This window comes from Mytilus californianus, unplaced genomic scaffold (genome assembly GCF_021869535.1).
Source record: "Mytilus californianus isolate M0D057914Y unplaced genomic scaffold, xbMytCali1.0.p SCAF_8, whole genome shotgun sequence".
In the NCBI taxonomy this organism is placed as follows: domain Eukaryota; kingdom Metazoa; phylum Mollusca; class Bivalvia; order Mytilida; family Mytilidae; genus Mytilus; species Mytilus californianus.
The window spans coordinates 99,447,715-99,469,733 of NW_026262734.1; the positions used below are offsets into that span (position 1 = coordinate 99,447,715).

At 34.0% G+C, this 22,019-nt stretch overlaps 1 protein-coding gene across 8 annotated transcripts in view; it reads right to left on the reverse strand.

Moving 5' to 3' along the window:
* Positions 1–544: 544 nt before the first annotated feature.
* The window catches only part of LOC127710807 (uncharacterized), a 69,573-nt gene continuing 48,098 nt past the window's right edge, over positions 545–22,019 (reverse strand). For 2 of the 8 annotated variants that reach the window (XM_052216765.1, XM_052216761.1), the window contains 3 exons: positions 10,877–10,916; positions 4,392–10,189; positions 545–4,094 (listed from right to left, as the gene is read on the reverse strand). In XM_052216765.1, coding sequence (XP_052072725.1) covers positions 2,112–4,094; positions 4,392–10,189; positions 10,877–10,916 — 7,821 coding nt within the window. In that variant the 3' untranslated portion in view covers positions 545–2,111. The remainder of the gene's footprint in view (positions 4,095–4,391; positions 10,190–10,876; positions 10,917–22,019) is intronic. The other 6 variants (XM_052216767.1, XM_052216762.1, XM_052216763.1 and 3 more) reach the window with 6 other exon arrangements.

Here is a 22,019-nt window from a genome sequence, read left to right on the forward strand (position 1 = left end):
TGTTATAAATAACAATTTCTTTTTTTAGTTTGAGAAATCACGGAATGCGACGTATAACCAATTGAAATGTGATTTATGACCGCAGTTGTACTTGTCGAAACTTCATGACCGGTGTAACCATACAAGGATACCTGAACTGCTTAGTATTCCAAAAAGCCTTAGTACAGCTGGAACTCTTCTCTTGTTTTGTTTTAAAAGGTTTTGGATTTTAATATGTACTTTTATATTGATTTTGTTCCGTAAACACATGCTTATCTTTTTTCGGATGGCCATTATTTTCTCTTCTTGACATGAATAATAGAACGACTCGCTAACAGTTTACAAAAGGTGGATGAAAAAAATACTGATTTTAATATATGCATATAAGGTTTAAAGAAATTGCCCGAACTATACCAATTGTATGTTATGCATGAGGCGAGAACAACGTAGTTCAATGCTTTCCAACTGAGATCTATTGATTGGCTTCAGTATCACTGTGGAGACTACAACTGTCGGACTGTGCATCATCATATGTGTCAATGGATACTATCGATGCAGTCAAAGATAAAAGTAAAGATATTTTATTGGTATCAAATTCAAAATTACAGGATTGTTATAATATTTGACAATAATTAAAAATTAGCGAAACATAAACATACAAATACATATCTAAAATGTTTAATTATATCCATTGATAAAAAATCCTCAAAAATAATACATGTTTCAATTTAAGACAGTCCTTTTACAGGATGTAGATGAAATCATCATGATAAAGGTCTTAATAGGAAAAAGAAGTTTTTTTATTCGTATCATAAATCCTTTCATTCATTTTACAAATAGCAGATGAACAGCGCTGTTATTGTTGTTCTTTATATCAAATTATATTAATTAAGGCTTACAAATATACCTTACCAATTCAGTAGCAAAGTGGAAATTGAAAATAAATTTTGTCGTATTTCGATACGTTATTAATGGTCATTGTTTTGGTGTTTGGCTAGCTGGCATAATCAAGATTTATAAAGTTGTTATTTTTGGTTATCCTAAAGAAATTACAGACTTTAAATATCATAAGGGTGGAATATTTAACTAATACAAAATAAAAATATCTATATATGTACCAAAATAATACAAATTGTTAGATGCATATCATATGAAAACCTCAACACCAGGCAATACTTATATATTCAAAGTAACAAACGATCGACTAACATTTAATTTTGTACGATTACTGCTGTGAATATATTACATAATTATATAGGAATATTGGATTAGTTATAAATATCACTGAAATTGATAAGTACTGGAAGCACATCACAACTTAAACAACAGAAATAAATCAACGCACAAATTCAAGGTACTTTTATATGATGTACTTCAAGTATCTACTCGGGACATTTCTGTTCAGCTGTAGGTGTATAAATGATAATGAAGTTTTTAAAGTACTGTTGAAAAGAGGCAGACGATACCAGAGGAGAATCAAACTCAAGTTGAGAATGACATCAATGACAATACATCGTTATCAAATCAGAATTATAAACATGCAAAACAATAAGAAAAACAAACAAATAACGAATTTGTATTGCTATCAATTAAAAAATGAGTTTGAAGGAAATAATGATTAAGGGCATAAAAGTTTTAAAAAGTAACCCAGCATTACAAAATTTTAGCCAATATAATTGGTGCTAAATATATTTTACAATGAAATAAAGTATGTTGATAGTCATAGAGAAGCACAATATATATATATATATATATGTTTAATTAAGTTTTACAAAATTGTCCAGTTGGAAACAATAGGGTAAAAAATGTTCTAGAAATTTCAGGTACAAGCATTATCACAAAATATGAACATAAAACCTCTAAGTATACTGTCCGCAGGTAGAAACTGAACACATGCTCTCGTTCGACCTTTTTTTTTAAGTGGCTCTCGGTTACGTATGTCCTTATTTCAATTCATTTAATATGTCAGTTCCATTTCTTATAAATAACTATGGTATCCTCTTATTCTTTCTTTCTAACAACAGAGGTGATTTTATCCTATCATTGGACAGATAAACAGCTCATCCATATCTCTCAGATAATTGTACTACCATCTGACGCCCTCGTCGACAAGTATTTGGCAAGGAGGTCTGTCATAGAGCACCTGCGTGATTGATCTCACTTCCTTGGTCTAAACGTAAATATAGTATTTCCTCATTTTCTTCCTTACAAGTAGATGCAATTTCTTGAAACTCGCTGTCTTTTTCTTTGATTAACTGAACTATCTTCTCATTTTCTCCATAAAGAGCAGCCATCAGAGGTGTCTGTCCCTTACTATCAACCTGGTTAATATCACTTCCTTTGTCTATAAGTAACTGTACTATCTTCTCATTTTGTCCAAAACAAGCTGCTATCAAAGGTGTTTGTCCAAAACCATCAGACTGGTTAACCTTTATTCCTTTGTCTATAAGTAACTGTACTATCTTTTCATTTCTTCCAACAAAACAAGCATTTATCAGAGGAGTGAATCCCTGACCATCAACCTGGTTGACCTCACTTTTTTTGCCTAGAAGAAACTGTACTAACTGCTCGTTTCCTATACAACAAGCAATTGTCAGAGGTGTACATCCGTTACCATCAAACTGATTCACCTCACTTCCTTTGTATATCAGTAACTGTAATATATGTTCATTTCCTATTTCACAAGCAGCTGTAAAAGGTGTCTGCCCAAAATCATCAACCTGGTTAACTTCACTTCCTTTATCTATAAGTAACTGTACTATCTTTTCATTTCCTCCTTTACAAGCAGCTGTTAGATGTGTATATCCTTTACCACCAAGCTTGTTAACCTCACTTCCATTGCGTATAAGAAACTGTACTAACTGCTCGTTTCCTAAACAACAAGCAATTGTCATAGGTGTATATCCGTTACCATCAAACTGATTCACCTCACTTCCTTTGTCTATCAGTAACTGTAATATATGTTCATTTCCTATTTCACAAGCAGCTGTCAAAGGTGTCTGCCCAAAATCATCAACCTGGTTAACATCACTTCCTTTATCCATAAGTAACTGCACTATCTTTTCATTTCCTCCTTTACAAGCAGCTGTCAGAGGTGTATGTCCTTTACCACCAAGCTTGTTAACCTCACTTCCATTGCGTATAAGAAACTGTACTAACTGCTCGTTTCCTAAACAACAAGCAATTGTCAGAGGTGTACATCCGTTACCATCAAACTGATTCACCTCACTTCCTTTGTCTATCAGTAACTGTAATATATGTTCATTTCCTATTTCACAAGCAGCTGTCAAAGGTGTGTGCCCAAAATCATCAACCTGGTTAACATCACTTACTTTATCCATAAGTAACTGTACTATCTTTTCATTTCCTCCTTTACAAGCAGCTGTTAGAGGCGTATGTCCTTTATCTCCAAGCTTGTTAACCTCACTTCCATTGCTTAAAAGAAACTGTACTAACTGTTCGTTTCCTAAACAACAAGCAATTGTCAGAGGTGTACATCCGTTACCATCAAACTGATTCACCTCACTTCCTTTGTATATCAGTAACTGTAATATATGTTCATTTCCTATTTCACAAGCAGCTGTCAAAGGTGTCTGCCCAAAATCATCAATCTTGTTAACTTCACTTCCTTTATCCATAAGTAACTGTACTATCTTTTCATTTCCTCCTTTACAAGCAGCTGTCAGAGGTGTATGTCCTTTACCACCAAGCTTGTTAACCTCACTTCCATTGCGTATAAGAAACTGTACTAACTGCTCGTTTGCTAAACAACAAGCAATTGTCAGAGGTGTACATCCGTTACCATCAAACTGATTCACCTCACTTCCTTTGTCTATCAGTAACTGTAATATATGTTCATTTCCTATTTCACAAGCAGCTGTCAAAGGAGTCTGCCCAAAATCATCAACCTGGTTAACATCACTTCCTTTATCCATAAGTAACTGTACTATCTTTTCATTTCCTCCTTTACAAGCAGCTGTCAGAGGTGTATGTCCTTTGCCACCAAGCTTGTTAACCTCACTTCCATTGCGTATAAGAAACTGTATTAACTGCTCGTTTCCTAAACAACAAGCAATTGTCAGAGGTGTACATCCGTTACCATCAAACTGATTCACCTCACTTCCTTTGTCTATCAGTAACTGTAATATATGTTCATTTCCTATTTCACAAGCAGCTGTCAAAGGTGTCTGCCCGAAATCATCAACCTTGTTAACTTCACTTCCTTTATCCATAAGTAACTGTACTATCTTTTTATTTCCTCCTTTACAAGCAGCTGTTAGAGGCGTATGTCCTTTACCTCCAAGCTTGTTAACCTCACTTCCATTGCTTAAAAGAAACTGTACTAACTGTTCGTTTCCTAAACAACAAGCAATTGCCAGAGGTGTACATCCGTTACCATCAAACCGATTCACCTCACTTCCTTTGTATATCAGTAACTGTAATATATGTTCATTTCCTATTTCACAAGCAGCTGTCAAAGGTGTCTGCCCAAAATCATCAATCTTGTTAACTTCACTTCCTTTATCCATAAGTAACTGTACTATCTTTGTATTTCCTCCTTTACAAGCAGCTGTTAGAGATGTATGTCCTCTACCTCCAAGCTTGTTAACCTCACTTCCATTGCGTATAAGAAACTGTACTAACTGCTCGTTTCCTAAACAACAAGCAATTGTCAGAGGTGTACATCCGTTACCATCAAACTGATTCACCTTACTTCCTTTGTCTATCAGTAACTGTAATATATGTTCATTTCCTATTTCACAAGCAGCTGTCAAAGGTGTCTGCTTAAAATCATCAACCTGGTTAACTTCACTTCCTTTATCCATAAGTAATTGTACTATCTTCTCATTTCCACCTTTACATGCAGCTGTCAGAGGTGTATGTCCTTTATACCCAAGCTTGTTAACCTCACTTCCATTGCGTATAAGAAACTCTACTAACTGCTCGTTTCCTAAACAACAAGCAATTGTCAGAGGTGTATATCCGTTACAATTAACCTGATTCACCTCACTTCCTTTATCTTTCAGAAACTGTACTATCTGTTCATTTCCTATTTCACAAGCAGCTATCAGAGGTGTCTGCCCTAAACCATCAACCTGGTTAACATCAATTCTTTGTTCTAAAAGTAACTGGACTATGCTTTCATTTCCTATTTCACAAGCAGCTGTCAAAGGTGTCTGCCCTAAACCATCAACCTGGTTAACCTCACTTCCTTTATCCATAAGTAACTGTACTATCTTCTCATTTCCTCCTTTACAAGCAGCGGTCAGAGGTGTATGTCCTTTACCACCAAGCTTGTTAATCTCACTTCCATTACGTATAAGAAACTGTACTAACTGTTCGTTTCCTAAACAACAAGCAGATGTCAGAGGTGTATGCCCTTTAGAATCAACCTGGTTAACATCACTTCCTTTGTCTATTAGTAACTGTATTGTCTTTTTATTTCCTTCTTCACAAGCAGCTGTCAGGGGTGTCTGCTTCATACCATCAACCTGGTTAACATCACTTCCTTTGTCTATTAGTAACTGCACTATCTTTTCATTTCCTTCTTTACAAGCAGCTGTCAGAGGTGGATGCCCTTTACCACCAACCTTGTTAACCTCACTTCCATTGCGTATAAGAAACTGTACTAACTGCTCGTTTCCTATACAACAAGCAATTGTCAGAGGTGTATATCCGTTACCATCAACCTGATTCACCTCACTTCCTTTGCCTATCAGTAACTGTACTATTTTCTCATTTCCTCCATTACAGGCAGCTGCCAAAGGTGGATGCCCTTTACCATCAAACTGGTTAACATCACTTGAATGGCGTATAAGTAATTGTACTATCTTCTCGTTTCCTACCTCACAAGCAATGGTTAGAGGTGTATGCCCTATACCATCAACCTGGTTAACATCACTTCTTTTTTCTATAAGTAACTGGACTATCCTATCATTTCCTACTTCACAAGCAGCTGTCAGAGGTGTCTGCGCTTTACCACCAACCAGATTAACCCTACTTCCTTTCAGTATAAGTAACTTTACTACTTTCTCACAGCCTCCTTTGCAAGCAATTGTCAGTGGTGTGTGCCCTTTACAATCAATTTTGTTTACATTACTACCCTCATCTATAAGAAGCTGTACTATATTTTCATTTCTCCCAAAACAAGCAGCCATTAGAGGTGCCTTTTCCAAACCAGGAAACTGGTCAACTTCACTACCTTTATCAATGAGTAACTGGTCTATCTTCTCATTCCGTCCATAACAGGCAGCCATCAGAGGTGTCTGTCCTTTTCCATCAACCTGATTCACATCACTTCCTCTGTCTATAAGTAATTGTACTATATTTTCATTCCCTCCATAGCAAGCAGCTGTCAGAGGTGTTTGCCCAAAACTATCAGCCTCATTAACTTTACTTCCTTTGTCTATAAAAAATTGTACAACCTTCTCATTTCTTCCATAACAAGCAGCTATCAGAGGTGTCTGTCCAAAACAATCAACCTGGCCATATTCACAACCTTTGTCTATAAGTAACTGTACTATCTGCTCGTTGCCTATCCCACAAGAAGCTGTCAGAGGTGTCTGTCCCAAAAAATCAACCTTGTTAATCTCACTTCCTTTATCTATAAGAAACTGTATTATTTTCACATTTACGCCATAACAAGCAGCTATCAGAGGTGTCTGTCCCTTACGATCGATCTGGTTAACATCACTTCCCTTTTCTATAAGTATATCTACTATCTTCTCATTGCCTCCAAAACTAGCAGCGATCAGAGGTGTCTGTCCATTTTTATCAATCTTGTTAACACCACTTCCTTTGTCTATTAGTAGCTGTACTATTTTCTCATTTCTACTGACACAAGCAGCCATCAGAGGTGTTTGTCCATTTTTATCAGCCTGATTCACATCACTTCCATTGTATATAAGTAGCTGTACTATTTTCTCATTTCTTTCCAAACAAGCAGCAATCAGAGGTGTTTGGCCCAAACCATTCACCATGTTAACCTCACTTCCTTCATCTATGAGTAACTGTATTATTTTCTCATTACTTCCAAAACAAGCAGCTGTCAGAGGTGTCTGTCCCAAACGATCAACCTGGTTAATCTCACTTCCTCTGTTTATAAGTAACTGTACCGTCATCTCATTTCTTCCAAAACAAGCAGTTGTCAGAGGTGTCTGCCCAAAACCAGAAACCTGGTTAAAATCACTTCCTTTGTCTAAAAGTATCTGTACTATCTTATCATTACCTCCATAACAAGCAGCTGTCAGAGGTGTCTGTTCTTTACCATCAACCTGGTTTATCTCACTCACCTTGTCTATTAGTAGCTTTACAATATTTTCATTTCCTTTATAACAAGCAGTTATCAGTGGTGAATGTCCCGAATCGTCAACCTCGTTAATCTCACTTCCATTGTCTATAAGTAACTGGACTATCTTCTCATTTTGTGCGTTACAAGCAGCTATCAGAGGTATATTTCCAACACGATCAACTCGGTTTACCTCACTTCCTTTGTCTATAAGTATATGTACTATCTTCTCGTTGCCTACATCACAAGCAGCTGTCAGAGGAGTCTGTCCCAAAGCATCAACCTGATTAACCTCACTTCCTTTGTCTATAAGTAACTGTACTATCCTCCTTTTTTCTCCAAAACAAGCAGCTATCAGAGGTGTCTGTCCCATACGATCAAATTTATTAATCTCACTACCTTTGTCTAAAAGTAAATGTACTATCTTCTCATATCCTAACTCACAAGCAGTTATCAGTGGTGTTTGTTCCATATGATCAACCTGGTTAACTTCACCATCTTTTTCTAAAATCAAATGTACCATCTTCTCATTTCCTGACTTACAAGCAGATATAAGAGGTGTCTGTCCATTACCATCAGCTAGGTTCACATCACTTCCTTTGTCTATAAGTAACCGTACTATATTCTCATTTTCACCACGACAAGCAGCTGTCAGAGGGGTATCCTCTAAATGAATAACCTTGTTAACCTCACTTCCATTGTCTATAAGTAACTGAACTATCGTCGAATTTCCACTCTTACAAGCAGCTGTCAGTGGGGTGTGCCCAATATGACCAACAAGGTTAATATCGCTACCTTTGCTTATAAGTAACTTTACTATCTTCTCATTTCCTCTCATACAAGCAGTTGTTAGAGATGTTTGCCCTAACATACCAATCTGGTTTATATCACTTCCTTTGTCTATTAGTAACTGTACAATCTTTACATTTCTACTATTACTTGCAGCTATAAGGGGTGTCTGTCCCCTTTGATCAACCTGGTTTACATCGCTCCCTTTCTCTATAAGTAACTGTGCTATCTTCTCATTCCCTACGTCACACGCAGCCGTCAAAGGTGTTTGTCCAAAAAGATCAACCAGGTTAACCTCATTCTCGGTGCCTATAAGTAAATGTACTATCTTTTCATTCCCACCCTTACAAGCAGCTGTCAGAAGTGTCTGTCTATTACCACCAGCCTGGGTTACATCACCTCCGTTTTGTATAAGTAACTGTACTATCTTCTCATGTCCTTCTTTACAAGCAACTGTCAGAGGACTCTGCCCCTTTATATTGTCATGGTTAACATGACTTCCTTTGTCTATAAGTAACTGTACTAGTTGCTCATGTCCTCCTTTACAAGCAGCAGTCAGAGGTGTCTTTCCCATACCATCAATCTGGTTTATATTACTTCCTTTGTCTATAAGTAATTTTGCTATCTGCTCATTTCCTCCGGCACAAGCAGCTGTCAGAGGTGAGTACAGCGACTCACAATTCTTAATATCAACATTTTTGGAAATAAAGTATTGAAATATTTCGTAATATCCCCACAAGCATGATTTTATAAAAGGTCCTTCCGTCAAATGATCATCACCATTATCATCATCATCATCATCATTATCATCATCATCATCATCATCATCATCATCATCATCATCATCATCTGAACAATTTCCAGATTCCATTGTTTCAAGTAATTTTGCAATTCGATGGTTTAAGCGATTGGTTTTTCTTTGGTTTATTTGTGCAATAAGTAACTTGTCGTCAATAGACTTTAACATTTTGAGGAAGGAAGTTCTATAATCTGCATACTTCATTTGTGTATTATAAAAACATTGATTTAATTTTCCAAGTTGTATCTCGCTTTTTATTCTCGTGAAATATTCCTTTTCATACTTCTTTGATATCATAATAGTAAATTTGCCATGATGTTCATTTAAGGATTCAAGCTGTGTCCGTTGATTGAAAACTCTGATATCTGAATAACGCAATATACATCTGACCATTGTATCCTTGTTACCGAAATAACAACACATAAAATCAAACATTTGATCATGAATGACCCTATATTCAATTCTTTTTTTCCAAACATAAGTTCCTATTATGCTGTCCAAAACTGTCTTAATTTTACATCTAGATGTACCACGGTTGATTTCGCAGATTTCAAAAATGTGTTCCAAGGCCGTTTGTTTTATGCTATTATTTTCATTATATATATCAAAAAACGATTCCTTCATGATGCCATTATAAATTACACATAAGAATAGTGAACAATATTTGTATGGATCAAATTCTTTTAACTTGTCCCATTCCTTTTTGTACGTTTCGAAAGGACATTCTAAAAAATCAGTCAGATTAAAAGTTTCGTTTTTTGAATAAAGATAACACATCAGTGGTGTAAAATCTACCTTTTGATCTTTTAACAGCTGTATATTAGTTTCAGATAAATACTTTTTACAGATCGCTAATTTGTCCTCTCTTGCATATTTTACAGACAAGTTAAAAATATTCGATTTGAAAACAGTACACGATACTTGAACTTTTTTATCACTGAAAATATCCAATCGACATGCTGCTGCTATTTTTGTCTTCTTCTTTTCCAGAATTCGTTTAAACAAGTCTTCATTTTTTATCCAATGCTCAATATCAGGCAAACTGACTGTGAATCGTCCATAAATGTCATCTATAACAAACATCTGTCTTTTGTCTTCTTTGTAATGTTGTAGTATATCCTTTATACCAGTACATGGAATTATATTATAATCAAGCTTCTTTTGTAGTTTCAAAGAAACTTGATGCAACAACATGCTCTTACCGATACCTGGTTCTCCTACTATTAAGACACTATTTTCTGATTGAAGGATCTGTGAAATCACGTTAACTACAGGTGTATCAACAAAAAGGTCTTCTTGTTCTTTCCAAAACATAATTTCAACATTCTGGGAATCTGAAAACATCAAAACAACATTTTTACAAATATGTAAAGTATATTTTTGTCGCGTTAATAAAACTAAAGATTTAAACATATCTACATATTTTACAAATTTGATTACCGTCTCAAAATATGTTTTGAATCAAGAGCAGGCGATGGTACAAAATGTATCATGTACGCCTCATTTTGAAGCCTGTAAAAATGCAATTTTGGGCATCAGAGTAAAATACCCTTGTGTTTTAAAAACAATTAGGAAATTAGAAAAAAAGATATGAATAAGATTCAACAAATCAAAAGAAAAATGACAAAACTTTCATTTGAATACAAAGAAATTATTCTTAATTATCAATGGATATCAGCATAAACATACGAATGTTTGTATCCATTTGTATTTATACTGGTTACATTCCCAAGATATCTTTCTATCGTATTTGGGACCCTGTACGTTACCAAAACGAAATATATCTGAATATGATATACATCCCCAACGAGGCGTGGTATGTAATACAGCTATCAAACCAATAAGTCCGTTTTCAAAACTAATGTACATGCAGTTATCAAATGTAAAGTCGGAAAATATTTTTAATGTAAATTTTCTCTTTTGAAATGCTTTATACATTTGTCACATACGTTAATAAAATAAATTTCCTTGTTTCTCCATTTCCTACATTACATGTCTTTAATCTTAGTTAAGTATCTTACCGAATAGTGTATCATGATTTTCCTCTTTAGCCAACAACCTCTAAAAAAGAACAGTGATATACATGTAAGATGTGTTTCTATATATCTGTTATTTCTACAATCAATGATTAAACTAATTACCCTAACGAGCCTGTGTCACTCACCACGATCTTGTATTCACTTTTGTCAAATTGTTTTATCACTAAAAATGTTGTCAAAATTCAAGAGTCGGTTTCACACAACACACAAGAATTTACGATTAAAATCAATCGTAAGTACACTGAATTGTTCATGACTTACGATCAATCTTAGTCGTAAGTTTTTTTTTTTTTTTTTGTGAACTGACTCCTGTACTTGCAACCTTAGGAGTTACTTTTTAGCAATCAGTCATTCCTTATAATTTAATTCTAAATTTCATTTTAAACCGGCGTAAATCATGGAAAAACGTTAATGACGTCACAGTCACATGACAAAATTATGTTAATGAGATGATAAACAAAACACTGTCAGCCAATCAGAAGACACGTTTCGTCTAAAATTAAATTATTTAAGGAATGACTGTAATATTTTTTCTGTCTATGAAGAAATAACATCAAAAATGTGGTGCACGCTGAATAACCCGTATCCGGTTATTTTAAAGTGTGCACAACTTTTTTGTTGTTATTTCGAATAGACAGCAAAAATATTACAGTTTTTTTCTTATAATTTAATTCTAAATTCCATTTTAAACCGCAGAAAATCCTGAAAAAAAACGTTGATGACGTCATGGTCACATGACAAAATTATGTCTATGAACTGATTAACAAAACACTGTCAGCCAATTAGAAGACGCGTTACATCCAAAATCAAATTATGAAGAAATAACATCAAAAATGTGGTGTACACTGAATAACCCGCGTATATTGTGATATCATACCTGATGAGTTCTAAAAGAGGAACAAAAGACACGAGAGGGACATTCAAACTCATAGATAAAAAATAAACTGACAACGCCATGGCAAAAAAAGGAGAAAGACAAACAATAGTACACAAAACTCAACCTAGAAAAATAAAGATTAAGCAACACGAACCCCACCAAAAATTAAAGGTGCTCCGAAAGGAAGGGTAAGCAGATCCTGCTTGACATGTGGCACCTGTCGTGTTTCTCGTTTTATTACAAACCCTGTAAATAGTTTAATTCGGTAGGTCACATTCGTGAAAAGGGAACGGGATTGTAGTTACGACATAAGGATATCCGATATTATCTGTGTAACGGATATTCTATAACGGTCAACCGACTCGTGATGGCGGCCGTAAAATTTACGAAGGGATGATTTCAACTTCACCATTTGGAACTCGAGCTTTAATGCTTCCTTGTGAGCAGTAACCCTCTATCATGGAATCATGTTAAGAAATACAAGACCGGGAATATTGTATCAATTCGGAGAAATATACTCCGTATGCAGGCGCTGCTGGAAAGTTGCTACATAGAAATAGAAAGTTCACGATTGGGAAGCTGAAACCATCTCTTTTGTCGTAAGGTTTTGTTTTCGACCGACCTCTAGATGTGATTAAAGATATAAGGCAGACTTAACTGTATCTCTTGTATTCTTTATCCCTAGTTCGATCGGATAGATGCGTTCAACACAGTCACCTAATTTTGTATTATTTAGTGAGAGGACATCATCTTTATAGCGGAAAGTAAAGTTAAAGGATATTGCTATTTTTTTTTTCTTCCTGAGAAGTTCATGTATGAAGTAAGTTAGCCTCATTAGAATAAAGAAACAAGTCGACAAGAATAGTGGCACAGTTTGTTTTCCATGAGAATGCCGGAGTTTGTTATCCATGAGAATGCCGGTAGTTTGTTGAGAAACACGCCCGCCAAACGTAACAAATATGTTGTCAATCAAGAAATCTAACATCTTCTTAATAGTATCAGTTTCAGAAAATGTTTTGTTTGAATCAGAGGGATTTTATAACAAAGAAAGATGTATCCATCTCTAAGACAAGATACTTGTATTTACATTGACCATTCTTTTTATGAAACAAAATCATACCAACACTTTCAATTTGTCTTTAGGTTTGGAATTGGGAATACTTGTTTTAAGTGTAGAAAAGTAATACTTTAGCAAGATGAAAGAGGCTTAGATTGTATGTACTCTTAAAGAGCTTTGTAATTTTTAGTATTCACATCTGATTCACACCACCTCTAGAACAGACAGTTTCACAATAAAATGAAGCCCGGCTTTGATTGCTGATAAAATTGGTTATAATAATTAAGAAAGAGGTTTCGTGGAACACTTGGAAGGACCTCGCAATATACCGTTGTTTGTAAGGACACTTACGTATATAGTTAAGGTATCCAATACAGTAATAGAAAATCTAGTTCTTCATTTTTGGTTGAAATTCCAAAGAAACATAGAGCAGACCTATGATTATCCAGAACTTACTCTTTAGTAATTGTCGTGGGGGTATATGTTGAATTTCTAAGTGAGTTGTCAATACCTAATTCAATTATCAGGCAGTTCATGTAATGTAATTTAAACACAAATACGATGTTGTTTGGGGATTTATCTGCGGCGACAACAACATATTTGTCATGGAGGTAGGACAAGAAGAATGTTATTTACGATTGCTAAAAATTATCTAAAAAATCTGATAATCAAGAATTGCAAATGTCGGTGTAAATTTTTCGAAAGAATTAACAAATATGGAAGGGACACATTTTAAAGATGCGACGAAATATAAAATTCATGATATTTTTTGAAGAATAACCCATCCCGATGTACAATTATAGTTATATCCAAAGACGGTAAATAATTTCAATCCAATTCAATAAAATGAAAAATTAGACTCTCTCTTGTTCAGTACAATAACCATCTGTATTTATTTGTTTCTTCAACTTTATAAAAAAAAACTCAAATAACTTATATGAATGGACTTAAAATGACTATTTGCAAAAAGGAGTGTAATTCTTTTCATAATAAGAAGAAATATTGTCATTTTTAAAAACAATGCGAACAAAATTTTAGTATTTTTGCTCTTATTTGAAAAACAAACCATTCCTGGTGTACAAAATGATTAATCCACAAAACTGGTCCCATCAAGATCCTCCTTTGATATTGCTGTTGATGAATAAGGCCAGAGAAACTAATACACGTTTGGGAGAAAGTTTAATATTGTCTTAACATATCAATCATCTTAATAACGTAACCGCCATCGGTACATTATTTGGTGTAGGGCAGTTACAAAGATTTTCCATTTTGTCGTTCGTTGGCAGTTTTCTGTAGTATGCCACATGTCCGTTGATGTTTACTAACCTCTGCTCCTACAGTTCTCCTCAACTTCATTTTGGGCTTTCCTCTTCTTCTTTTACCTTTTGGGTTTCAGTTGAGTGCTGTCGTAGTGATATCTTCCTGGTCTTTCCGTAGGTAATGTCCAATCTACATCCAGCTTGTTGGCATCTGGTAAGAAGGTTCTGGTTTGAAATTTCCTGTGGCAAAACGATTCGCAGAACCCTTTTGGGGCTTATGGTACGGAATAGAGACAGCTTGTTTTGTGTGGTCTGTCATCTTTCAACATACTGAACGATACAAAAGTACTGTCAAGACACAGCTGCTGTAAAGTTGAAGTTTGATTCGAATTGTATATTGCCCAGATCTCCATACAGCCTGCAGGGTGTTAAGAGCTGACCTTGCCTTAGATACTCGCCTTTTGATGTCAGATTGTGTTCAAGCATTTGAAGTATCTGTGGTGTCAATGTATGTGAAGGTGTCACATTATGAAGATGTGTTTCTATCCAGTAAAACTGACCTTGGTTTGTTTACATGAGCGTCATGATTTCATTTTCTTAATGTTGATTTTAAGCCCAATAAGTCCTGTTTTGTTTTTTTTTTTAACATTATTCGGTCTATGACTACGATGAAAAGTGTCGATGACATGAAACATCCTTGTCTTAATCCTTTTTTTACTAGGAAGTATATATCACTGTACCAAAATTTGGAATGTTTTTATGAGTTTTATTAGAATTTTTCGAAAGCCATATGATCGTACTATTTTTCAAAAACTATTCCTGTGGGTGCTGTCAAATGCTTTTTTGAAGTCGCCAAACTTTATATACAGCTGCTGTTGCCATTCTTTCCATTGTTCTATAATATTTCTTAATGTAAATATCTGGTAGACGTAACCTCTCATCGGGCGAAAACCTTCAAGTTCATTTCGCTGGAGGTCATCAATGGAGATGCAATACTTCTGATAATAGTGTTTGCCATCATCTTTCTTGGGATGGAAAGTAGTGTAATGCCGCGCCAGTTGTTACAATAATTAAGTTATTTTTGGTATTTGGATTATAGTGCCATTATTCCAATTGTATGTTATCTGAGCCTTTCCAGATGTATATAAAGATATCATGAAGCAGGATGGCAGATAAGCCTGGGTCAATTTCAAACAGTTCGGCGTTGAGAAAGTCATTTCCAGGTAATTCCATTTTTTAAACTTTTGATTGCAGATAGTATCTCCTGCATTTCAACATATGTTGATTTCACGTTCATTTTTATTTTCTGCTATAAATGGGAGTTCTGTGGGGGTTGGTTTTTTTAAGTAGCTCGCTGATATGTTCTCTCTATGTTTGTTCTTGTTCATTTTCCGATGTTTACAAATTCCCTTGCTTGTCCTTTACAGAGATGTTGTGATGCTTTGTTTTTGCCCAAAATAGTTTTGGTGATATTAGAGATTGTTCTGTTCACCTTTGCTAGCCGCTTTTTTCTGCCTTTTCAGCAAGACAACCCATGTATGTTAGCTTGTCATTACGTACCATTCTATTGAAATTTTTGTGTATTTGGCTGTATTCATGTTGGCATCTTTCCTATTGACGTTGTGATTTTGCCTCATTCAACTCTTCTTTGTATTTCTTCTAATAATAGTGTTCCATGTTCTAGGTGTGATCTGATCTTTATGTTTCTGCTTTTGTTTAAATCCAATATTTTCTTCTGCACTTTTAGCGAATAGTTCAGGGATTTTCCCCCATTTATCATCAATTATATGTGTCTTCTTCATCATGTATGTTTTCTTAAAGTCGATATCTATTTCCAATCAAGGTTGTATATTCTTTTCTTACTTTGCTCTCTTTCATCTTGCATATGTCAAACTGCTTTCAAGATCTAGTGTTCTTTCGATTTGCCTTGAGTATGAGTTTAATGTCAGTTTTTACCAAATGGTGATCACTTCTTACATCAGCTCCTCTCTTGACTTTAACATCCAACAGGTATCGTTTCCACATTCAATTTATCATGATGTGATCTGTTTGGTTCTTGTCTCTTTGGTTAGAAGGGCACTATGCTAATTTATGAATGTTATGATGTTGAAATATTGGCCTTCCTTTTACATAGTTGTAAGGGGTATAATACATGTAATAGTTCTGCTAGTCTTTCACCATTATAATTTTTATTACCGCATCCACGATTTCCCATAGCTGTTTCATTGCTTAAATAGTTGAAATGACTGATTGCAAATACAAGTGCGTTGATTTTTATGAAAAGAATAAATAGGCCTATTGGCTTTTTTTAAAACATGTGAACAAAATTGTAGTAGTTTATCTTGTATATTTATCACATTTTATGAAAAACAATCAATCTGGATGTTAAAATAAGTGCTAAAAACCAATGTCGGATCATGATTTCAAATAAAAAAAAAGAAATGATTTCATTCTAAATCTTAAATTGTTTTACATTGTCATTTCGGGGCCTTTTATAGCTGACTGTGCGGTATGGGCTTTGCTCATTGTTGAAGGCCGTACGGTGCCCTATAGTTGTTAAACTCTGTGTCATTTTGTCTCTTGTGGAGAGTTGTCTCATTGGTAATCCTACCACATCTTTTTTCTATATTTGAGTATTTTTACTGTTATATTATTTTCATTTTATCATCTAGTGACATTAAAATGGATGATTTGCTAAACAGGGTACTTTTTTTTCAAATGATTACATATTTTACCTCTTTTTAGTGATACAGAAACATACTGAGCATGTAATTATTCTGCAATTATTTAATCTATTAAGCAAATATAAAAGAACCAATAGTAAAAAAAAACCAAAATACATATAATGCAATCAAAGAAATATGTATTTTTTATGTAATATGCTATTGCCAACAAGTCGATTTCACGTTATCGGATAAATAAACTTATCATAGACAATATGATTGAAATTTGTACACCAGATACGCGTTTCGTCTACAAAAGACTCATCTCATCAGTAACACTCGAATCAAAATAAGTTAACAAGATGAAAGGAATTAAAGGTTTGTAGAGATCCGCGTTGATCGCATGTAAATACTATGGAGTTTAAGTATATACGTATAAGTCTGATCCATGCATATAATAAATTGACTAATCGATCGCTTACCATTGTCTCGGTTACCCTCACAGAGCTTATTTGACATATCTGACGAATTAAACGGGTCATCGATCAGTCAAACATCCGATACCGACCAGTCATCGATCATTCAAGTACCCGTCAAACTGTAAAGTCTATGGTTGCAAGTACTGTTTGCAAAAATAAAATCATCATCAAAGTCTCAGTTTTTTAGTTATACTGTTCAATATATTTCATGCATCGGTTGAGTTAGTATGAGATATATATTTATACTAAATTTAAAACATTTAAATAAAAAAAGGTGTGATTGCCAATGAGACAATTCTCACAAGAGACCAAATGACACAGAAATCAACAACTATAGGTCACCATAAGGCCTTCAAAAATGAGCAAATCCCATACAGCATAGTCAGCTATAAAAGGCCCCGAAATGACAATGTAAAACAAATAAGTACGTTTCAAATATTAAGGTTTACCTTAATATGCTTAAGAAGTTCAAATGTTAACTGTATATGTACATGTACACATGATTGTGCTGTCATTTGGTTTATCAAGAACAGTTATCGATATGAAAGAATAAGTAACTAGCGTCAAATATTGCGAACTGACGATGAATGATCTGGTATAGCAGCATGAATTAAATGTTATCAGGAATATACACACAGATAGAGTCAGTATTCAATTAGATTTATTGAATTAAAAGAATGAATAATCAAAGAACATTTTTTAATGTAAGAACTTCGAAAATCTCTGCAAAACGAAATCCTTCTAGGAGAACAATAATTGTACGGTCTTTTATATTGGAATTTAAGTGAAAAGCTTCTACGCTGCAAATATCGTTGAAGCAACGTCAAAATTGGAAACGACATATAACCTTTAGTAACACAAATATCTTGCTCAACACGATTTGTAAGAAAAGGCAATGCATAGTAAATGTTTCAAGAAAACCTAATATAAGGAAACTCTAATGAAAATGCTTCAATTCAACGATGTAAATTTTGGAAGAGTTTGGTGTATAATTTCAAACCAAATCTTAGTCATCAAACAGTTACATGATGTATCCAAACATACCACGAACATTATAATAGAATTTTCAATGATAAATTAAAGACGTAAAAACTCATTTAAGAAACCGGGCTTATACTTTGGTAGGCATGTCTCTCATGTTGTCTTTATAAAATCTCATTCATTCTTTTAAGAGCATTACAAACCATAAATTCCAAATATTTGTGTCAACTCTTGATATGGTCATCTATGCCTTAGGAATTAGGGTTAACAAATCTTAGTGTTTCGAAAAATTAACTTTTCTTTTTTGTAAAACTGTGTTTCTAAGGCAAATTTATGCATTTATAATTTTGTCAGAATAATTTTTAAATCTTCTATTATAGTGAAGATAGAATGAAATTTTAAAAATAACTCTTGAGTGAATTAAATTATATTCAGGACTAGTCCTACACGTACCTTTTAAAAGGAAATTACCGTATTATTAATATTTCATGTCAACACAGGAGTGCTGACTACTGTTAAAAAACAAACAGGTAGGGATGTATAAAAATCAACGGCAATTCATAATAGGTACAAAAACATGTTAAAGATACCAGACCCATATGCAACTCTTGATGTTCCAGATGCGTAAAAGAGTGGTGATCTTTTCTAGCATTTAGATACTGAAGGAATATACTTGAATTTGGACCCAGAACAAAAACAACTTTAATATCATATTATGAATCGATAATCAACCTATTATTCATTCCAATACTAAACATTCCCTGATGTACTACCCATCAATATTTTATATATATTTTATATTTTATCTTTTCCTATTTTGTTTAGATAGAAGAGAAGATATATAATGTAGCAGAAGACTAATAACAAACATTTTTGAAAAAATTTACAATGACACATCATTTCACCAGATGACATTAAAGTCAGCAACTATAAGTCATCATTCGACTTTCAACAATGATCAAGACCCATACCGTATACCAAGCAATAAAACGCTTCAAATTGAAAAATGTACAACAACTTAAAAAAAGAAACGAAACATCCTTATTTATCTACAAAAGAATAAACTCAAAGCAAGTAAGAAAATAAATCAGTTCGTTCTCCATCACTGTATGTATAACTTACAACAAAGTTATTTTCATCTACCTGTGTACATTATTTGATTTTACGGCATTTTGTTCAAGGTTATGGTTGTCTTTCTGAATTTGTTTAACATCTCACCCCTTATTTTATTGATTTTGTATTTACATTGTGTCATAGATCAAATTTATTCGTTTAGTGTATGTTCACTTGTGGTAATATGTCTTTTGATTGACTTAAGTCATTTCAATTGATATTTTATAGTGTGTCTTTCTATATGATACTAGATATCATTGAGATGGGAGTCATCTCTGTGGGCCTTGCTGTGAATAATGTGTGGTAAAACATTTGTATCTTTATCATTGGACATGGGGTTGTCAACTAAAACCAAAGTTTTTGACCTTGACCTTTGACCAAAGAAGTTGTACATAAATTATGACACACCCTCTGGTGTTTGTTTATATACATATCAAGTATAAACTTTGAAATCATAACGGTTTTCACGATATAGAGCGGACACGATTTTTACCAAAGGACATGGGGTTGTCAACTAAAACCAAAGTTTTTGACCTTGACCTTTGACCTAGGAAGTTGAACATACATTATGGTTTCCCCGTTAGAAAGGTTTTACACTAGTAATTTTTTGTGCCCTTTATAGCTTGCTATTCGATGTGAGTCAAGGCTCCGTGTTGAAGACCGTACATTTACCTACATGTATAATGATTTACTTTTACAAATTGTGACTCGGATTGAGAGTTGTCTCATTGGCACTCATACTACATCTTCTTAAATCTTTGATAAGCAGCAACACACGCCAGGGACAGGCACAAATATAACATTTGTATAATGTGGAGGGATTTAGCGTCTTTTGCGTCTACGTTACAACATTGAAAATAAAAATAATACGGTATAGTCGATACAAAAATATGAAAGACAGCAGCAAAAAATCACAATTGAATTCATGCTTTTGACTTGGGAGAAGCACATATAGCATATACAGGGTTACGCCATTGTTATGTTTTTCTTTATCTTTAAAAATTAAATAACAAAAAGGGAAAAGTACTTTATAAAATGCCAACATCAAAAGTTCAAACACATCTAACGAATAGAAACAACGGTCATATTCCTGACTTGGTACACACATTTCCTTATGTAGAAAACGGTGGATTAAACCTCGTTTTTATAGGTAGCTATACCTTTCACTTGTTTAACAGTCGCATATAACTCCATTATATTGACAATGTTTGAACATTACAAACTGACATAATAGGTAAAAACGTCAACAATAGGGCACAGCAGTAAACATTGTAATACAGTGTCAATCACTATAATACGAATGACTGTTTCAACAAAAAACAAAATGGCATAATAAATTGAGAATGGAAATGGGAAATATGTCAAAAAGACAACAACCCGACCAAAGAGCAGACAACAGCCGAAGGCCACCAATGGGTCTTAAACTCAGCGAGAAAATTCCGCACCTGGAAATGGTCCTCAGCTGGCTCCTAAATAAAATTGTGTACTAGTTCAGTGAAAATGAACGTCACATTAAACTCCAAAACATATAAATGAACTAAAATTAAAAAACATACAAAAACTATCAAAGTCCAGAGGCTCCTGACTTGGGACAGGCGCAAACATATGTTAAGCAAAAATGAAAGACAAGAACTCAAAATTGATCAAAGCATAATAACAAAATGGTGGGATATATAAGAACCAATCCACGTCATACGTTTATAATCAAAAATGAATAAACAGTAACAGTTCAAAATACACAAGGACAAAAGATGGAATATTCAACACGTAGTTGAAATGATAAACATCTTCAGTACCTAGAATCTATAATTCAAGACCATTATGTAATTTTTTGTGAAGTTGATACGGAATATTTATGTTGTTGTGATACTGTTGTTTACCATTTAACTCTATGTGGATTGCTTCAATGAAGTTCTGGAAAACTTAACGGCATACCACTACCCCATTGTTGTCTGCTTTGTTGGTCGGTAGGAACACAAAATGCTTTGAAAGTTTTTATTGCATGTTTTTAACCTGGAACAAGGTTCTTGAAATTTTATTTTAATCTTGAACTTGGTGTTTAACGAACTATTTTATAAATTTGTTTTAATCAAAAGCTCCTGAATGATGTTAAGGTCACCTGTAAATACATTACAATTGAGATTATATCTAGATTTTGATGTTTTACAGTCTCATGTTATTGTCTATATAAGTTTCAGATATAACTGATGAATGATTGAAACTTCTTTTGTTTTGTATAGGCACTAGAAAATCAAAGGTGGTTTTAAGTTATGATAAACAAGAGGCTCTCAAGAGCCTGAATCGCTCACCTGTAATTTTTTTGCTTAAATCTTTCATCAATGATTATTTTTGCTTTTCAATATATATTAATGAATGGCTTAAAACTTCCATTGAAATGTTCTTTGTATCTGTCATATTTTCTTCAAAATCAAAGAAATTCATTTTACCCCAATGTTTCTATGGCTATGTTTCTTGACGTACAAGAAAATAAAATACAAAAATTATACTTGATACTCTGAAACTCATTCAGCCCAAGTTTGGCTGAAATTGATTCAGCAGTTTCAAAGGAGTAGATTTTTTTAAAGTAAGCAAACTAAATGAACAAATTGTGAAAAATTGATTTTAAAGGACAATAACTCCTTAAGGGGCCAATTAACAATTTTGGTCATACGAACTTATTTGTAGATCTTACTTTG